General features: G+C 43.0%; 2 protein-coding genes across 2 annotated transcripts in view; both read left to right on the top strand.

Moving 5' to 3' along the window:
- The window catches only part of ENTPD3 (ectonucleoside triphosphate diphosphohydrolase 3), a 30,628-nt gene extending 29,923 nt beyond the window's left edge, over positions 1 to 705 (top strand). The window contains exon 11 of the mRNA XM_019536554.1: positions 396 to 705. Within this exon, the coding sequence (XP_019392099.1) occupies positions 396 to 629 (234 nt within the window). The 3' untranslated portion in view covers positions 630 to 705. The remainder of the gene's footprint in view (positions 1 to 395) is intronic.
- Positions 706 to 9,826: 9,121 nt separating this feature from the next.
- On the top strand, positions 9,827 to 15,614 carry RPL14 (ribosomal protein L14). The gene is made up of 6 exons (XM_019536540.1): positions 9,827 to 9,926; positions 10,117 to 10,218; positions 12,259 to 12,353; positions 13,880 to 13,979; positions 14,702 to 14,755; positions 15,508 to 15,614. The coding sequence occupies exons 1-6, from the start codon at positions 9,924 to 9,926 to the stop codon at positions 15,571 to 15,573; spliced, it is 420 nt and encodes a 139-aa protein (XP_019392085.1). The 5' UTR covers positions 9,827 to 9,923; the 3' UTR covers positions 15,574 to 15,614.
- Positions 15,615 to 15,969: the final 355 nt, after the last annotated feature.

The raw sequence follows: 15,969 nt of genomic DNA, 5'->3' as shown, positions 1-15,969 counted from the left end.
GGGGGAAGGACACAGGGATGGAGGAAGTTTGGCTCCTGCCACTGCCTGTACTCCTGGGCAAGCATGGGAGGCCATGTGCCCCCCCCAGATCTGTGCATGGGGTAAGGGTGGGCTGCCGCTGTGGGATTTATCCTGGGCGCCAAACTTCCTTGCCATGGTACTGGATGCATAAGGGTTTATGTTAGCTCTTCAGCCCTTGTATTTGTTTCATCTTATTTGCAGCACAAAAAAATACTGATTCAAGTGAAAGATGACATACCTGTTTAAAAGTGTTCTTCTCTCCAGTATTAGTAAAGACAATTACCAACATTGGTCATATTTTCAGCTTTTGGGTTTACTTGGTTTTTGACAAAAAATGTTGATTGGAACATTCTTTTTTTCCTTTTGACTTTCAGGTTGATAACAGCAGTATAGCCTGGTCACTTGGTTACATGCTGAGTCTCACCAACATGATTCCAGCAGAGATCCAGCTGATCCACTTACCCATGAACCCCTCTGTGTTTGCTGGACTCCTCCTTTTCTTCACAGCACTGACAGTGCTGTGCCTCATCTTTCTTGTTTACTTGTGTGTTGTGTCACATATGCAAAAGAACATCAGTCATGTTGATCAAGTACTTGCCACAGAATGAACAGACTTAATGAGAGCTGAAGGCAAAAACTTCCTCTTCGAAGAACTTTATTTTAGAAAATCATAGGAGAAATAAAGAAAACCAAACAAAAAAAACCAGATCCAGAAACAAAAGTGGAATTAAGAACAAAAATCAAGAAAACTCTGTGACAAAATATTGGATTTGTCTTGAGAGATCTAAACAGTTGTTTCTATGTACAGTGCAACAGTTAAGTCATCAGCAGATTCTCTGCTTTGTTTGTTAAGCATTTGGGGTTAAACAAGCCTGATCACAGGAAACGTTTGTGCAAAATTAATAGACTTATCTGTTTAACAGTGCTAATCATTCCAAGGTACAAGCAAGAAGACAAAAAAAGATAGCAACAATACCTGTGTAGTGCCAGAACTGAGAGAGAAGCTCGTTCCTTAAACTGGTAAGGACCTTGGATGCTGATTACAAGGTGAAACTGCAAGGAGCATTGTATGAAAAAATGCTGTTCTCATTACCATTTAGAACACAACAGAAGATGTATCCCACAAGGTAAAGCTGAATTATTAAACTCCCTTTATTAATATTTATGAATCTTAAAAACCCAACCCCAATACTGGGTATTCCAGTGGAAATGTCAAAGTTAAGGCAGACTGAGATTTTCCCTTACAGCAGATTGAATCCCTCTCACATTTTTAATATCTAACCTGATTCTCCAAAGAATACTACAATAAATCTTCAGAGGGCAGTTTAATTTTCTGTCGTTTTTAACTAACTTTTAGAGAGGAAACATTTTTAAAATGTTCTTTTGTTGAAATGTTGACTTTTTTTCCATCACTTGTTTAGGTCCAAAACAACCATAGCCTGCCCCAACTTCACATTTAGCTTTCATTTAAATCATTTGAATACTATCATGAACAAAAGATCCTTCTGGAGTGGAGCTAGCTGTCCAAGGCAACAGTGTCATAGGCAGCCTCTCAAGTGATGATGCCTCAACACAGACATTTTGCTTTTCTGCTATTGGTGCTCAGCAGTGGTGCACCAGGCGAGTAGTCAAATGCTTCTGTATGAAGACTAGCTTAAAGGCTTCATCCATACTGTTACCGTGGTGTGCTAAGGAGCTTGCCTCCACAAATCTTAGGCTCCTAGACAACGCTGATTTTTCCATCTACCCAAGTCTGCAGCCAAAATCTTCTTTCTCCACACCCCAGAGCATCTGACATACCTTGCTTTAACCCTGCTTCTTCTACCACTTGAACCCTGCTCCTCTGCCCTGTGCTGTAGGAGCCCTTCAAGCCCAGTGCCTCAACATGAAAACACTTGGCTTCTTCCACCCCTACGTAACTCCTGCCTTTCAAGCCAAGCATCCAAATGAAACACTGGTAAAGCTTTGCTCCCCAATCTTTAGTCACTCCCAATTCCCTCCACTTTCACATTAAATTTCCCTTATTTTCTTTTGGCACAAGGTACACCAGCATCATGCGCAGCCCCGGGGGAAGGGATACAGGAAAAAGGTATGGAGAGCAGAAGGATGGGGTGTGTCCATTGGCATAGGGAAGTTGCTCCTCTCATCTTCATTTTTCATCCCTCCCAGTCATACCCGTCCAAATTTTTGTATACTCCCCAAAGTTCTGTTTACCCACCATGCTCCCAAACACCTCCCCATCACCCACCCAAGACTCACAATGGCCCCATGCCCTCGTTGTACCCCACTTCTCCTTGGAATACTACTTGGAACACATCCTCAATACAACACACTCACCATGCACTATTAATGTATGGCATTATCCACACCATGCACTAGTAATGTAACTACCCTGTCATTGGAGCCAATCTCTTTTGTGTTTTCTATAACAGAACCTGTACATGAGAGATGCATTTTTTAATATGTGCATATACAAGAAAAATGCAAGCTACATCAGGACAATGAATTTCCTACCCCGTCTAGAAATATTTTAATTCCTTCTCTACCCCCATCTGTTTACATCTTTCATGGATATTTAAGATGGGAAGAGGTCAGTAGGTAACATTATCACTCTTAAAGTTTTCAATTTTTGTCTCTTATCTCTAATTTCTTTTTTTGTTTATGCACTTTAATTAAAGGCCCATTAGATGAGTTTAAAAACGAGCTGAATTGCCTTTTATTTGACATAGAATGATCGAAGATCACATGGTTTTTCCCACATTTTCTCCTTTTTCCAACACCAAAGCAGAAAGCTACTGTCCTTAAGGCAGTCTTAATTAGCTCTCCAGCAGTGCCACCCAAATGTTACACCACTATTTCTGACTTGGGAGGTGACATGTATGGAGAAACCTGGTGTGCTTGAACATGCTACTGCCTGGTGCAGCAGATTTATGATGCAGATGTGCTTTCAGTGGAGCGGCAGCACTGACAACTCAGCCACTTGCTAACATGGCAATTTTGTCCAGATGTCCTCAGTCTTTAATGGATTCCAGAACTTCTACAAACTATAATACAGTGGAACCCAGGTCATTCACATCTATATAGTTCACCAGCTACTTAATTTGCAGTGGATTGAAGAATTAAGAATGGGTTGCTCAGCAGTTTGCTGTAATTTTACTTCAAAGGACATTGCTTCTCTGACCAGCTGGAGTCACTTGCAGTGGGCTGCAGGGAAAGCTGCAGGAAACAGTCGGAGTGCCTCCATGGTCCTGCAGTTGTTTGCTGCAGCTCTGTATACTTTCAGATACTTCAAATATCCTCATCCTTGCAGGTGGGTTAGGAAGGTAACCCTGCAAAGCCCCTGGCTGCTGCTGCAGTGGTCTGTAAATACCCCTAGATTCTTGTCACCTTTGTTAATGAAGAAAAACCCCATCAATCTGGAGTTCTCCGTGAAAATGTGGGATGGGGATTTATCACCACAACCTTGGAAAGAATCCCAATGACAGAGCATATTACATAATGTTAAAAGTGCTTCTGTGGATCTTGGACTATGCTTGAAGCAGCCAAAGATTTTATTTAAATGGTAATGGCTGCCATGGAAGTTGCACAAGATAGAAGCCTCATTCTCTGCTGTTTGTTGACACCATAACAAAGCAAATGGGAGCCTGATTCATAGACAATGAGACTTCCCCACAGTTAGGCAACTGTAAAAAGAGGTGGATGGGCGAATTAAGATGGGCTTGTCTTCAACTGCCAAACTTCTGCTGAAAAAATTATATCTTAGCATGTGTACCTCATAAACCTGAGCTTGACTTCACAACAGACTTTAGTTCTTGACAGCTCCAGTGATTTGCAAGTGCATGATTTTACACAGGTGGAAACATAGTTTATGTCCAGGATAGTATTTATCCTTGTCTAAACTGGTACTTAAAAACTAGTTTATTGCTGTAGAGACAGATCTTGTGAATTCCAAGAAATTTGGACCTTGTTTTTAGATACATTTGGATAAAAGCTGGTGTGACTGCTCAAAGAACAGCAGATCCCTCTTCCATCATACCCACTTTCCTTGTCCCTCTGCTTCCAGTCAGATCCTCCCCCTATTTATGTACATCTCTATTTGATTACTGTAATACCTACTTTAACGTATTGTATTATGTAGTATTGCCTGGTCTTGTAGCTTTGAGAAATCATAGAATTGCATAAATGCTGAATTCTATTGGAGATCCAGTGAAGCGTGCAGGATTAGGAACATATATATATGCTGTAAGTTATTTCATTTTTGTACTTTTTATTGTCTGTTTCTTTATGAAATAAAAATTAATTATAAAGAAGAGAAAAGCAAGGCCTATGTTCCGGTTCTGCTAGCTAAATTATTAGAGGGATTGTTACAGTGTTAGAGGGATAGCTGGAATTATTTTCCATGGAAATGGAAACTTGCTATATGCAGAACTGACTCTGAGGTACAGGGTCCATATCCTACATACCTGGGCTGTGAGTGATTAAAAACTCAGGAGCAGCATTAGGAGCCTAAGTGCTGTCTGTGTCACGGAAAATCTTTATCCAAGTGACAATTCAGCTCTAGAGATACTCTTTCAATCCACATTCATATTTGTGATTTTGACACAGCTTTCATTTTTAAAGAGGGTGGAGTGTTGGTATCTTGTATCAGATTTCAAATGCTTTTAAGGGCATTCACACCTAGGGCTTTGTTTTACTTTTGCCTCTAAGGCCTGGATTTTCAGTGTATGCACGAAGAAATAACAAACAATTAAATTTCCAACTAAAAAGAAAACTGGGCAGAGACAGACTAGTAGAAAAAGAGCTGCCTGACAGGAAAAAAAGACTTTTGAGGAAAAGACCATTTGACATGAAGCAAAACTTCAACTACGGAGAAATATTTAGAAACTATGCTGAGGAAGAGAAACAGAAATGAGACATGAAATGGAGATCTACATTTTGCAAAGGCACTGTTATTGATTTAAATCAGGGGTGCTCAACTGTCAGTCCACAGGCCAGATCTGATTCCCAGCATCATGTCATCTGACCCATGGGGCTCCCTATGGGTCTGTGGGGAGCGCTAGGGGTTGTGTCCCACGTGCTAGATCAGGTGTGCAGGGCCTGATCCCAGCATGCAGGGCCAGGTGGAAGTGGCATAGAGCTCTGGAACATGATCCTGGCATGCGGGGCTGAGCAGAGGCAGCACGGGGCCCCAGAGCCCAATCCCAGCAAGTGGGACTAGGCAGAGGCCATGCAGGGCTCCAGGGACCAATCTGGCCTGTGGATCAACTCTGCGCCACTCTTCTGGCCCATGGAACCAAAGGGTTGTGTGTCACTAATTTAAACTTCCCACGTTCATAGCTGAAAAGGGATATAGAATTCAACATGAGAAACATGTTAAAAAACATGTTTTTTAACATGTTTAACTATACTGTAAAAAACATTCCTACACTGTTGGGAGCACAGGCAAAGATAATGTAAGTGGTCTACGAAGCAGGGTAGGGAGAAATCAACCACAACATTGAATCTGAAGGTCAGACTGAAAATGTTCCATTTGGTTAGCTATCGCTGTAGGCACAATGTTCCACATTAATAACTTGTGCAGTAACTAGGAAAATGCTACCCTGCCACATGTCACATTAATATCTCATACACATCTTATTTCATGAATACTTTTCAATTGCTTTCTTTTGGGAAGTAACAGAAAGGAAAGTCAATACAGAATCACATTCTCAGGTAAGTTTATGCACGACTGTGGACTGATATATTTTTTATTCTGATGAGGGGATATTGCTAATGGTGCCTTTTATGCTTCATAGTCACATACCAAAAAAGGCATCCCCTTATTTGTAAAGGCACAATAGGGTGTACAATATATTCAAAGATCTATGTTGATGACTCTAACATGGGTATTGAAAGTAGCATTAGAAGTCAACTATGGTAGCTCTCTGAAACAATGTTCAATTCCATTTCAGTTACTGATTTTAAACAGGCTACAACTCAAATTTGGTACTCCTCTATGATGACACTATTAGTAATTCAAAAAGTAAACTGAAAATACTATAATTGTCAAGAAAGACATAGATATAAACCTGCTTTTATGGAACTCACAATTATGTAAATTAGATATAGCTCTCAGGTTTCTTCAAAATCACCATTGCAACCTTTGAATTTATCAAAGTTCAATTATCTCTGCTCTAAAGCTGAAAGGTTGATTAAAAGACCAAACTTTTCTTAGGAAAACTGTTGCATTTTCAGTTTTTGATTTCTCATGAGACTTGTATGTCATAGCAGATGAAAAAAATGAATATCATCAACAATTGCATTATTTAAAAACCCAAAAGATATCATCTAGACCAAGAGTGCCCAACCTTTTTGAATGTGGGGCTGGATCATGAACTTTTTATCACCCAGTGGGCCGGTGAGCCATATTCATATTTTATCACCCCATGGGCCGTATGTTGGACAAGCCTGAAATAAGGCAAAGCTGGCATAAACCCCAACCTGTGCTCAGCTAGTGACAAGCTACAGCAAATGAAGTCCTGGACCAGCCATCCCAAGAGCTGGGGCCCCCTTTCTTCCTACTACAACCACCACTTGAAGGCAGCCCCAGAAGATATTTGATAGCTGTGTTAAAATATGCAATCAAACCGATGTAGCCAGTGCTCTCACGCAGGCCAAGGGGCTGCCTATGCCACTGCTTCCCCAGGCCTTGCCCACACGAGCAACGCTGCTGCCCAAAGTCTTGGCAGCGCTCGGGCAGACATGGCTGGGCCCAGCCAATGTGTGAGACAGGGGGATGGCAGAACTGTGGGAGCAAAGCCGGTTCCCAGCCTGGCAGGGTCTCAGGCCTGGTCTGCCCAGGGCAGCTCCTGGTGGGGTAAGGCCTTGGGGGAACACGGGTAACTCTGCTCCTCTGCACTTCCCTACAGTGAAGGCAAATGGCCCCCAGGAGGACACAGGCAGCCACTGCGGCAGGAGAGCAGCGCATGGCCTAACATCTGATCCCCATTAATATTATCCTGCTACATATACAGCAAAGTCTTCCACATCTGATCCCTATCAATATTATCCTGGTATATACACAGCAAAGCCAACCCAGAGAGCAGACTTTTGTCAAAAGGGCTATTTTGCCATTTCTTGACTGTCTGCAGTTCCCATATTTTTTTTTTTTGTTCTGGAGACACTGATTGGCAGGGTGGCAAAAACAGACAACATTAAGATCAGGACATGATGCTGGAGTTAGCTCTTGAAGAGTGCTGAGGATGCTGTTTGGCTGTTCATCCCCTGAAACATCTATCCACTTTTCACACCATCTTTACAATTCTGCTTTAAAGTTTCAACGTCAAAAAGGTAGACTTTGTACGCATCATACAGAGCCATGACTGTCTCTTCATTCGCTGGCAAATGCAGTTTATTTGGCAAAGGATACAGAGCAATAAAATGTAAACAGCAATCTAACGCTTGCTTCTGGAGCTCTGAAATTACATGGTCCAGATATTGAATGAACAGTCTTCCCACAATACTCTTAATGATCTGTGGAATCAATTTTATCATAATGTATTTTTTCTGCCACGTGTGGTTGGAAATCAATAATTAGCAAAATGTTTTACTTCAGCAAGGAGAGAAGAAAATGTTGTGTCATCCTCTTTCCCCATTCTCCTGAGTATATAAATAAGGTTTGCTTCATTAGATGCATACAGTAGCTCCACACTTGCATGCTACATGTATACATATAGAGATTTCATACATGTAAAGATGTAATCAACACGCACCATTATAACCAGGAATTTAAATTTAGTGGTGGAATACAACAATCAGTCAGCATCAACATCATAATCAACTATTTTTTCTAAGAAACCAAGAACAAAAGCAAAATGCGTTTTAAAATAGTATGTCCATTTGGCTTATTCTTTGTATATTACATCCCATAGGCATGACCTCCATAAATAAATACTCCTCTTTAGAGTTTATTTAACAAACTTCTGAGTTCCTGAAGCCCTCTAATATGATTGGCAGGCTGCTCTGCAAAGAATTTCAGTTATGACTTTCTCAACTTAGCTACCCGTTGCATTCCACAAGAGAGAACAATTGCTGTGCTCAACTTGTACATCCTGTGGGCAGAGTATACTGCTGTTGGAAAAACATCACAAATGTTTGCCTTCTGTTTGCATATATTGCTTACCATGTTACAGCTGCAGCCCCTCAACAATTCCCTATGTAATCCCCAAGTTGCTATTTATTCCAGAAAAAGTTCTGTAAGTTGTATTTGAGGCATCTACAAAATCAGTGAAATCTTCCTGGAGTTCCACTTGCTCATCTTCATTTTAATGGATATAACATAAAGTCAACAACAATTTTTTTTCTTGAAATGGCAAGGGCTGCATCAACCATTGAACTAAAAAATGGTGATGCTTTTACCCCCCTCTATAATCCTACTCAGGATATGGATCCTACCAACTTTATGAGTTCATTTTGCGTTTGTTCTGATGTGTTCAACATATTATATGGTAGACAACTAAGTTGTTCTCTCAAATTTGGGTCCAGTTCTGCAGTAAAGCCTATACAATTTTGGTGTTCATTACTTGTGCATTCAAACATTCTGTTTTCCACAAAGTTTAATGACTTCAATGACTTGTTTCAGAGCATGCTGACTGCGTACTGTCAACCTTTTCATCTGCTCATATGCAACAGATTCATCTGTCTTTGCTACAGCGTGAATGTGATCTTTGGATCTGCTGTGTCTCTCAAGTATTTTCTTGCTGTTGAACCAGTCTCTCAAGAGAGTGGAAACCAAAACTGTATCTTTGATGCTGTTGAACATGAAGGGCAGCCCACAGAAAACACTGTCCAGATACTGGGAGTAACATGCAAATATATACTCTTGAAAGAGCTGCACACTGCAGTGATGATACTTCTGACAAGCCCCCAAATCCACCAGCCTTTTAGGGAACTGAAAAGCTGAAGGCAGCAACTGTTGAATGACTAGGATGTCCCTCCTCTGATCCCCAGTCAAGCTTGCACGATCCAAGAGACCAATGTCACCTTTGCTCTGGAAACCACTCTTTGAAGCATCCTCACTTTCTCGGTCCAAAGCTTGTGATCCCAAAAGAGTCTGTTTTACAAAAGAAAGATCCAGGGCTTCTCCATTAGAGTTTTCCTGAGCTTTCCTTCCAGCCATCTCCACGTCAGTAGCATCGCAGTCTATTGAGATGTTTCTGAAATGATAGAAAATGAAAAGCAAGTATCAGCAACACAGCAAAGTGGAGCTCAGCATGTAGGGCTCGGCACCCACGGATGTACTGGATGGGGAGCCCCAGCAATTTGGGGCACCGTCCACTTCTCCTCCTGCACTGGCTTGGAGTTCTTCCTTTTCTAGACCCCAGACAAGCAAGTTTTGGGTGGTGCAGGCTCCACTCTCGGTTACCTGGTGGATAAAAGCAAAGGGGGTTGTGCAGACTGAAAAGCAGGGGTAAGAGCCTTGCAGAACCAAGCATAATTCAAAGGTTCATGGAACGCCCGGACTGACAGACGTCACCATGAAGCCAACGTCCGCCCAGGCCCCGCCCTGGCACCCTATATTGAGGGCAGTCCCGACCTTCGACACGCTACCGCCCGCGCGCGCAGCAGAGGCGACGTTTTCGCGCCGGGCCAGGCGCATGCGCCCATCACCCCATAGGTAAAGAGAAAATCCCTCCACGCCACGATAGATGGAGGGCGTGATGCGCATGCGCACAGCGCAGCTCGGCTTCCGGCTTATCCCCTCCCTTCCGCTGCCCTCACTGCCTGCCGATAGTCGCATGAGCCGGCGGAGGACGGAAGTCGGCCCCGCCACTCTCTCCAGTGCGCAGGCGCAATACAGTTCCGGAAGTGGTATCTGAGCGCGGCGGAAGCTGGTGTGTCCCTTTTCCTCGCGGGCGGCCATCATGGTGAGCGCGGGCCGAGGCCTTCTCTGCTAACGGCTTCCCGGCTGCGGGGCCGCGAGGGAGCTGGGGCGCCGCGTGAGCCCTCAGGGGAGGCGGGGAGGGACCCGAGGTGGGGGAGGGGCGGTTGGCTGGCGGAGTGTGGGGTGGTGGTGGTGTGTGTCTGCAGCGCCTCATGCCCCCTTCTCCCCCGCAGGTGTTCAAGCGGTTCGTGGAGATCGGCCGCGTGGCCTACGTGTCGTTCGGGCCGCACGCCGGCCGCCTTGTGGCCATCGTGGACGTCATCGACCAGAACCGGGTGAGCGCCGCGCCCCCGCCCCGGTCTGCCGCGCGTCTTTGCTCTGGACACTCTGCAGGGCCCGGGCGGCGCGGACCCGCTGTGAGGGGGAGGGGGCCTCGCCCTCCATGCGTTTTCTGTTCATTTCAACCCAGTGTCTCTGGGACATGCACATCCCATGCAGGGCTGTTGTGAAGATGTGGTCGTTGTCACTTGCCCCAGCACAGTCTCTGCGTGGTGTGACGTACAAGCATAAGAATGGTCTTGCCGTGGGCCAGGCCACAGGTCCATCCAAGCCCTGTCCCTCGACCATTTGTGTCTCCCGGCAGTTTCACCAGGCAGTGTCCACTGGCTCCTTGGGCTCATTCAAGGGCCAGTGGGTGCCATCTGGCATTCAATGCTTGGCATCCCCCTTTGGTGCGCTCATTATAAACTCATAATCCTCGTGAGTTTATCCCTGTTACGTTATTTGTCCCAAGGAATCAGTGATGCACCCTTAATGGCCCCATTGCCAAGGGGAGCTTACAGTTTTTATTTAGTGGGCTTAGGTCCATATTTTCCAAAGACATGTCAAAAGGCCTGGGTCACACAGAAACGCTGTTTCACAGGGTGGCATCCACAGGCTCCCTCAACTCATTCAGGGGAAGCGAGTGCTGTGCCATGTGCTCTCCTTGGTGTCTCCTTCCAGGTCCTTTGTTCGTAACCTGTGACCTCCCTCTTGTGTGTGTTTTGTCCCAAATAATCAGTTCTGGTGTGTGCAGTGGCCTCCCTTATTAAATGAGACTTACAGTTTTTTGTGATGAGCCTGTGACTGGCACACCAAATAGGCCTGTCACACAAACTTGGGGCTTCCTGGTCAACTGCCTCCTGGCTCTAGCCAAGATGCCCATCTACCAGACCAGGGAGGCGGCTCTTGTCTGGGGAAACCCGGGCAAGTCTCTGGCCATCTTTCTGTCACTCCTGTACTCATTGCTTCTTGCAGTTTTACTGATCACCATCTGCAGGCTCCCTTGACTGAAGGGCAGTGTGTTCTGCCCAGTTGTCCCCTTCTAGCTTCTGTGTTATGAAGCTGTTACCTCATTTTCTTTTCTGTCTTCCTTTCATCACTTGTCCCAAGAAATCAGCTGATATACCTGTAGTGGCCTCCCTTTCTAAGGGGACTGTGTAGTATTCCTTGGTGTGCTTAGGTCCACAATCTCTTTGGCACATCAAATAGGTACATACAGTATCACACAGCGGGAGAGAGTGGGTGCTGAAAGGGAGAGTAAACTGGGTCTGATCAGGACTTTTTCCCTGCTGTTCCTCCCCCACTTGCTGCCTCCAGCATTTACGATCTAAGATGTTCTGATACAGAGACTGTATCCCTAACTCTGTAACCCATGGGGGTCGAGAGAAGACCAGTAACTTTTGAGAAGTTTCCTGTGCTACCCAGCAGAAAAAGACTGTATTTTTAGTCCAGCAAAAAACAAAGGCTGAGAGGGGGTTGTGCTTGCTGCTTGCCATAAATATGAGGGAAGCAAGCACAGGGGATAATGGGTATTTAAATGAAGCAGCAGTGTTGATACAGCAACAAATTCATATGAACTGACCATAATTTTAGGTTGGAAATTGAATGAAACTCTGGAACTATTAGGGAAGTTGGGTTATGGGAACCCCCCTTCTCTAGTAGTTGGGCAAAGCATCTAGCTAGACTTCAGACCAAGCTTGGTATGTTTATGAAGAATAAACTATGTGATTGTAGGTGCTGGGATTACATTACCCAGGAGGTCTGTTCAGTTTTAGGCTTGCAGGATGATGTGGGTGAAGGACATGGGGTAGTTTTATCCCTCTGCTGAGATACCTTTCCCCTTTCAAATTGGGAAAACAGTGCTTTAAATGCTCTCTGATCTTCCCATAAAGTTTGGGTTACATGCCACAGTTTGTTTTTTAGTGTTATAACTGTATTGTATACTTTGCTTTTAAAACAGTGTTTTCATATTGGTGGATCGGTTGAAAGTTTCTTTGGAATTGGGAGGCATGTTTTTTTTAAAAAATAAACATAAATAATTGGCTTTGTTTCAGGCACTAGTTGATGGCCCCTGCACTGGTGTCAGAAGACAGGCTATGCCCTTCAAGTGCATGCAGCTGACTGATTTTGTTCTCAAATTCCCACACAGGTAAATTGTCTGTCATCTTGTAGTGTCTCAGAAATGGTGTTTCTGAATTAATCTGAAGCTAGTTGAAACTGTTTACGTAATCTGGTAGGGTTTTAATAATGGAATGAGAGAGGTTAAAATTACATATTTACTTTTATGAAGTTCTGAGGATTTAAATTTTAGACTTAATTGATTCATGTAATAAAAACTGTATGAAGACGCTATAATAATGACATGAAGCTAAAACTCATCTGACCATACCATCAGAATTGAACATTAGATTTATTGCCAACATTTATTGATTTGCAGTGTCCCAAAGTACATGGAGTTAAGAAATCAGATTTAAGCAGTGTATATTCTATATTACTACAATGTCTTTGAGAGCTTACTATGGGAGATGTTTGTTTGTTATAACTTACATCACAAGTCACGAGCACCTGTCTAAGGCTGCATAATGAATGGATAGTATTGGATACCCCATATACCACTTCTCTCTATATAAAATATTTGCTATGGCTGAACTGAGGTTTTCTCTTGAGCTTCTCTATATAGCAGTTGGTGTTGGGATTTACTGTGAGAGTGGAAACAGACATTGCTGTTTGGTTTTATTTGTGATGCCATGACATTTTTATGGTGGTACAAAGGCCAAGCAGACATGTCCGTATCCCTTGTCATGTCACACATAGTGGTTCTGATTTAGGTGTACTCAATTTGGGTTGCTATTCAGGGGCAGATATATATTTGCACTGCAGAAGTGCAGGCAGCCTGAAGCAGGTTCTCTAGGGGTTTGAGGCCCCAATCCTACATGTGCTGGGACTTCCTGTCCAGGATTGGGCCCTTCAAGCCCTGGGAAGGCCTGCTTGGCTTTCCTTGCTTATTGATATGTGCCCTCTTGGGAACTCTGCAGCTTTCTTTGGTAAGCAGAAATGGTCAAGTTTTCCCTGGTTACTGAAATGTACCCCTCAGATCTCTGGGGCACATCGTTAAGCAGGGAAGGTCAGGTAGACGCTCACAGGCTCGAGGGGCACTGTCCTTCACAGAAATTCCTGAGGTCCACAGGACTGGGCCTCTCAAGCCCTAAGAGTACATCACCCATTGTCCTGTAGCATGAAGGGGAGATGTGCACTTCACCCAGTGAAGCCCGATTGCTTGTGCTGTGATGTGCCCTGGCATGGCTGATCCGTTTAATTAGTGATGTCTGTTTCTACCCTGAGAGTAGTTATGCTGATAATTGCTTAGCTTAAATCTCAAAATTCCTGCCTTTCTAAATGTTTAAAAAAAAAAGTAAAAAGGATAGGATTCTTTTTAAAGAGCTCGTTTTTTTTAGTCCCAGTTAACTGACAAATGACAAAATGAAGATGCACACAAGTATACTTGTTAAGATTTCAGTAAGCTTTTAGTCGATCCTTCTGTGGACTAAAGTCATATGTATAGTAGTCAGTAGTCTGTGTTAAATTCTCTTCTCTTTGAAAGTAGTTGCAACTCCTTAAGGTGTTGATTTCTATGTGGGAAAATACATAATGTGGATTCATCTGTTTTAAACATAGTGCTCGTCAGAAGCATGTGAGGACTGCCTGGGAGAAGGAAAATATCAATGAGAAATGGGCAGGTACAAGATGGGCAAAGAAGATTGAAGCTAGAGAAAAGGTACTGCTGCATCTAGAGATTCATTCAGGGCATGCATACTTTAAAAGCCCTTCTACTGCCATGACTTGCAACTAGATGTATACTATGCACTCTAGGAGGGACAAGCTATTAAAGGGGCTGTAGCAGTTGCCAGAATGTGTGGACTCAGACCTTGCTTTCTGATGGATTTTCTGTTGCTTGCAGAGCTGGTGTTGCTCTCTAGGCAGAGCAGAGGGGCGTTCCCACATCTGTGGGAATATGGGATGGACTCCTTAATTTGCAGGAAGAACCCAAGTTCTGTCAAGAACCTGTAATGTAGATCTGACCTAAAACTTCTCAGATTAATTAAAAAAGATGCATGAATTCAAAACGTAAAATAAGTCTACCAGATGGGAAAGCACTGAGTTTTAGAAGTTTTAAAAGCTGTAATTGCTAGAAATATTGGTTATCAGTGCAGTATTTATTTATTTTTTGCTTTGCTGTTTCTACAGGCTTGGTTCTATTTATTCAGTCACAGAAAGCATTTTCCAACAAAGGCATGTAAAACTGAACTTAAAGAGTTTTGGAGAGGATATTTCCAAACAATTTCAGTAAATAATTTGGTGCAGGGGGAAAAATCTCTTTGAAGCCTTAGGTTGAAAAGCATTAAGTTCTTCAGTCAACCACACTTCAGACTGCTGTATCATTTAACTCTTAGGAGTTACTACTTAATTGTTGGTTTGTTTGTTTTTTTCCTTCAACAGAAAGCCAAGATGACAGATTTTGATCGTTACAAGGTCATGAAAGCAAAGAAAATGGTAAGTTATGAAAAGCATAGGTAAGGCAACAGACTAGTCTAGAATTCACAGGACAGTCATGGTTTTTTGGGCTATGTGCCAGTGTTAAAAATACAAACTGCAGTTACATAACTTAAAATAAAATAGAAAAAAGGATCCCAAATATTTACATATGGTACAGCTAACTACAGTGACAGTAGCATGGCTCTTGGAGGTCTAGCTTTCTTGATGGTGGTGGATTGTCCTTTGCAGTATAAAGCCCCACAAGCTTCTGGAGAGGGCTTCCACAATTTTGGTGTGTTGCACTGTCCTAAACTTGGCTGCCTCAGAGGTCTCTTGGAGGCCTGACTTCCCAGATTAGGTTGTATTGATCTTCCCTTGTGGAGGACATGCTTTTTGGATAGTTTGTGCTATCCTTCATCTTGTGGAGGCCCAGAGGCCTCCTGAAGGCATGACTACCTTCTTTGATTGCATTGTCCTTTGTCTTGTAGAGGCCCCTTCTGTCAGATTTTTTGTGATGTAAAGCGCTGTCCTATGTACTGTGACAGTGCTGTTCCTTTTCTGAGGACTGTATTCAACTGTAAAGTATTGATCAAAGTCACTGAGAGTCTTATGTTGAGTAGAGTCTTTCATGTCTTCTGCCTAAAAAAGGGTGATTATGCCAAAAAGATTGTAACTGACATTTTGGAAACCTTTGTTAATAGCGTATGTGTCTAGATTGTTGTGTTAGTTGCTTTCACTACAGTTGATGTTGTAAAACTATTTCTTTACAGAGGAACAGAATCATCAAGCATGAAATCAAGAAGCTCCAGAAGCAAACTTCCAAAAAAGCCTCCTAAACTGTCATTGATGAAATAAAAGTCCAGTTGAGTATATCCCAGATGCTTGTCTGTCTTTGCATTGCTTTTAGCTATGGACTGTTAGAAATATTAAAATGGTAAATTTTACAGTAAACTAAAGTGTACAGCTTAGTTAATTTCCAACGTTCACTAAATGTTTGAGCCATTTCCTTCAGTAGAAGTTGAGTATACAGAACCTTGTTTGCAGGCTGTTAACCAACAATGAGACTGAGTTATGGTTGTGATTTGCCATTATTGTGCACATTCTGTATTTACTAGGTATGTGTACACACTCAAATCGGAACTAGCAATTGAAATCTTAAATTATATTTAGATCAGTTTGCTGTGGGAATCATAGAGCAAATGAAGCTACTCGTTTTTTTTAACTGCTCAGTG

This window comes from Crocodylus porosus, unplaced genomic scaffold (assembly GCF_001723895.1).
Source record: "Crocodylus porosus isolate Cpor-Errol unplaced genomic scaffold, CroPor_comp1, whole genome shotgun sequence".
Taxonomy (NCBI): domain Eukaryota; kingdom Metazoa; phylum Chordata; order Crocodylia; family Crocodylidae; genus Crocodylus; species Crocodylus porosus.
Note: the sequence above shows the minus strand (reverse complement) of the source record. Positions and strands in the feature narration are given on the sequence as shown.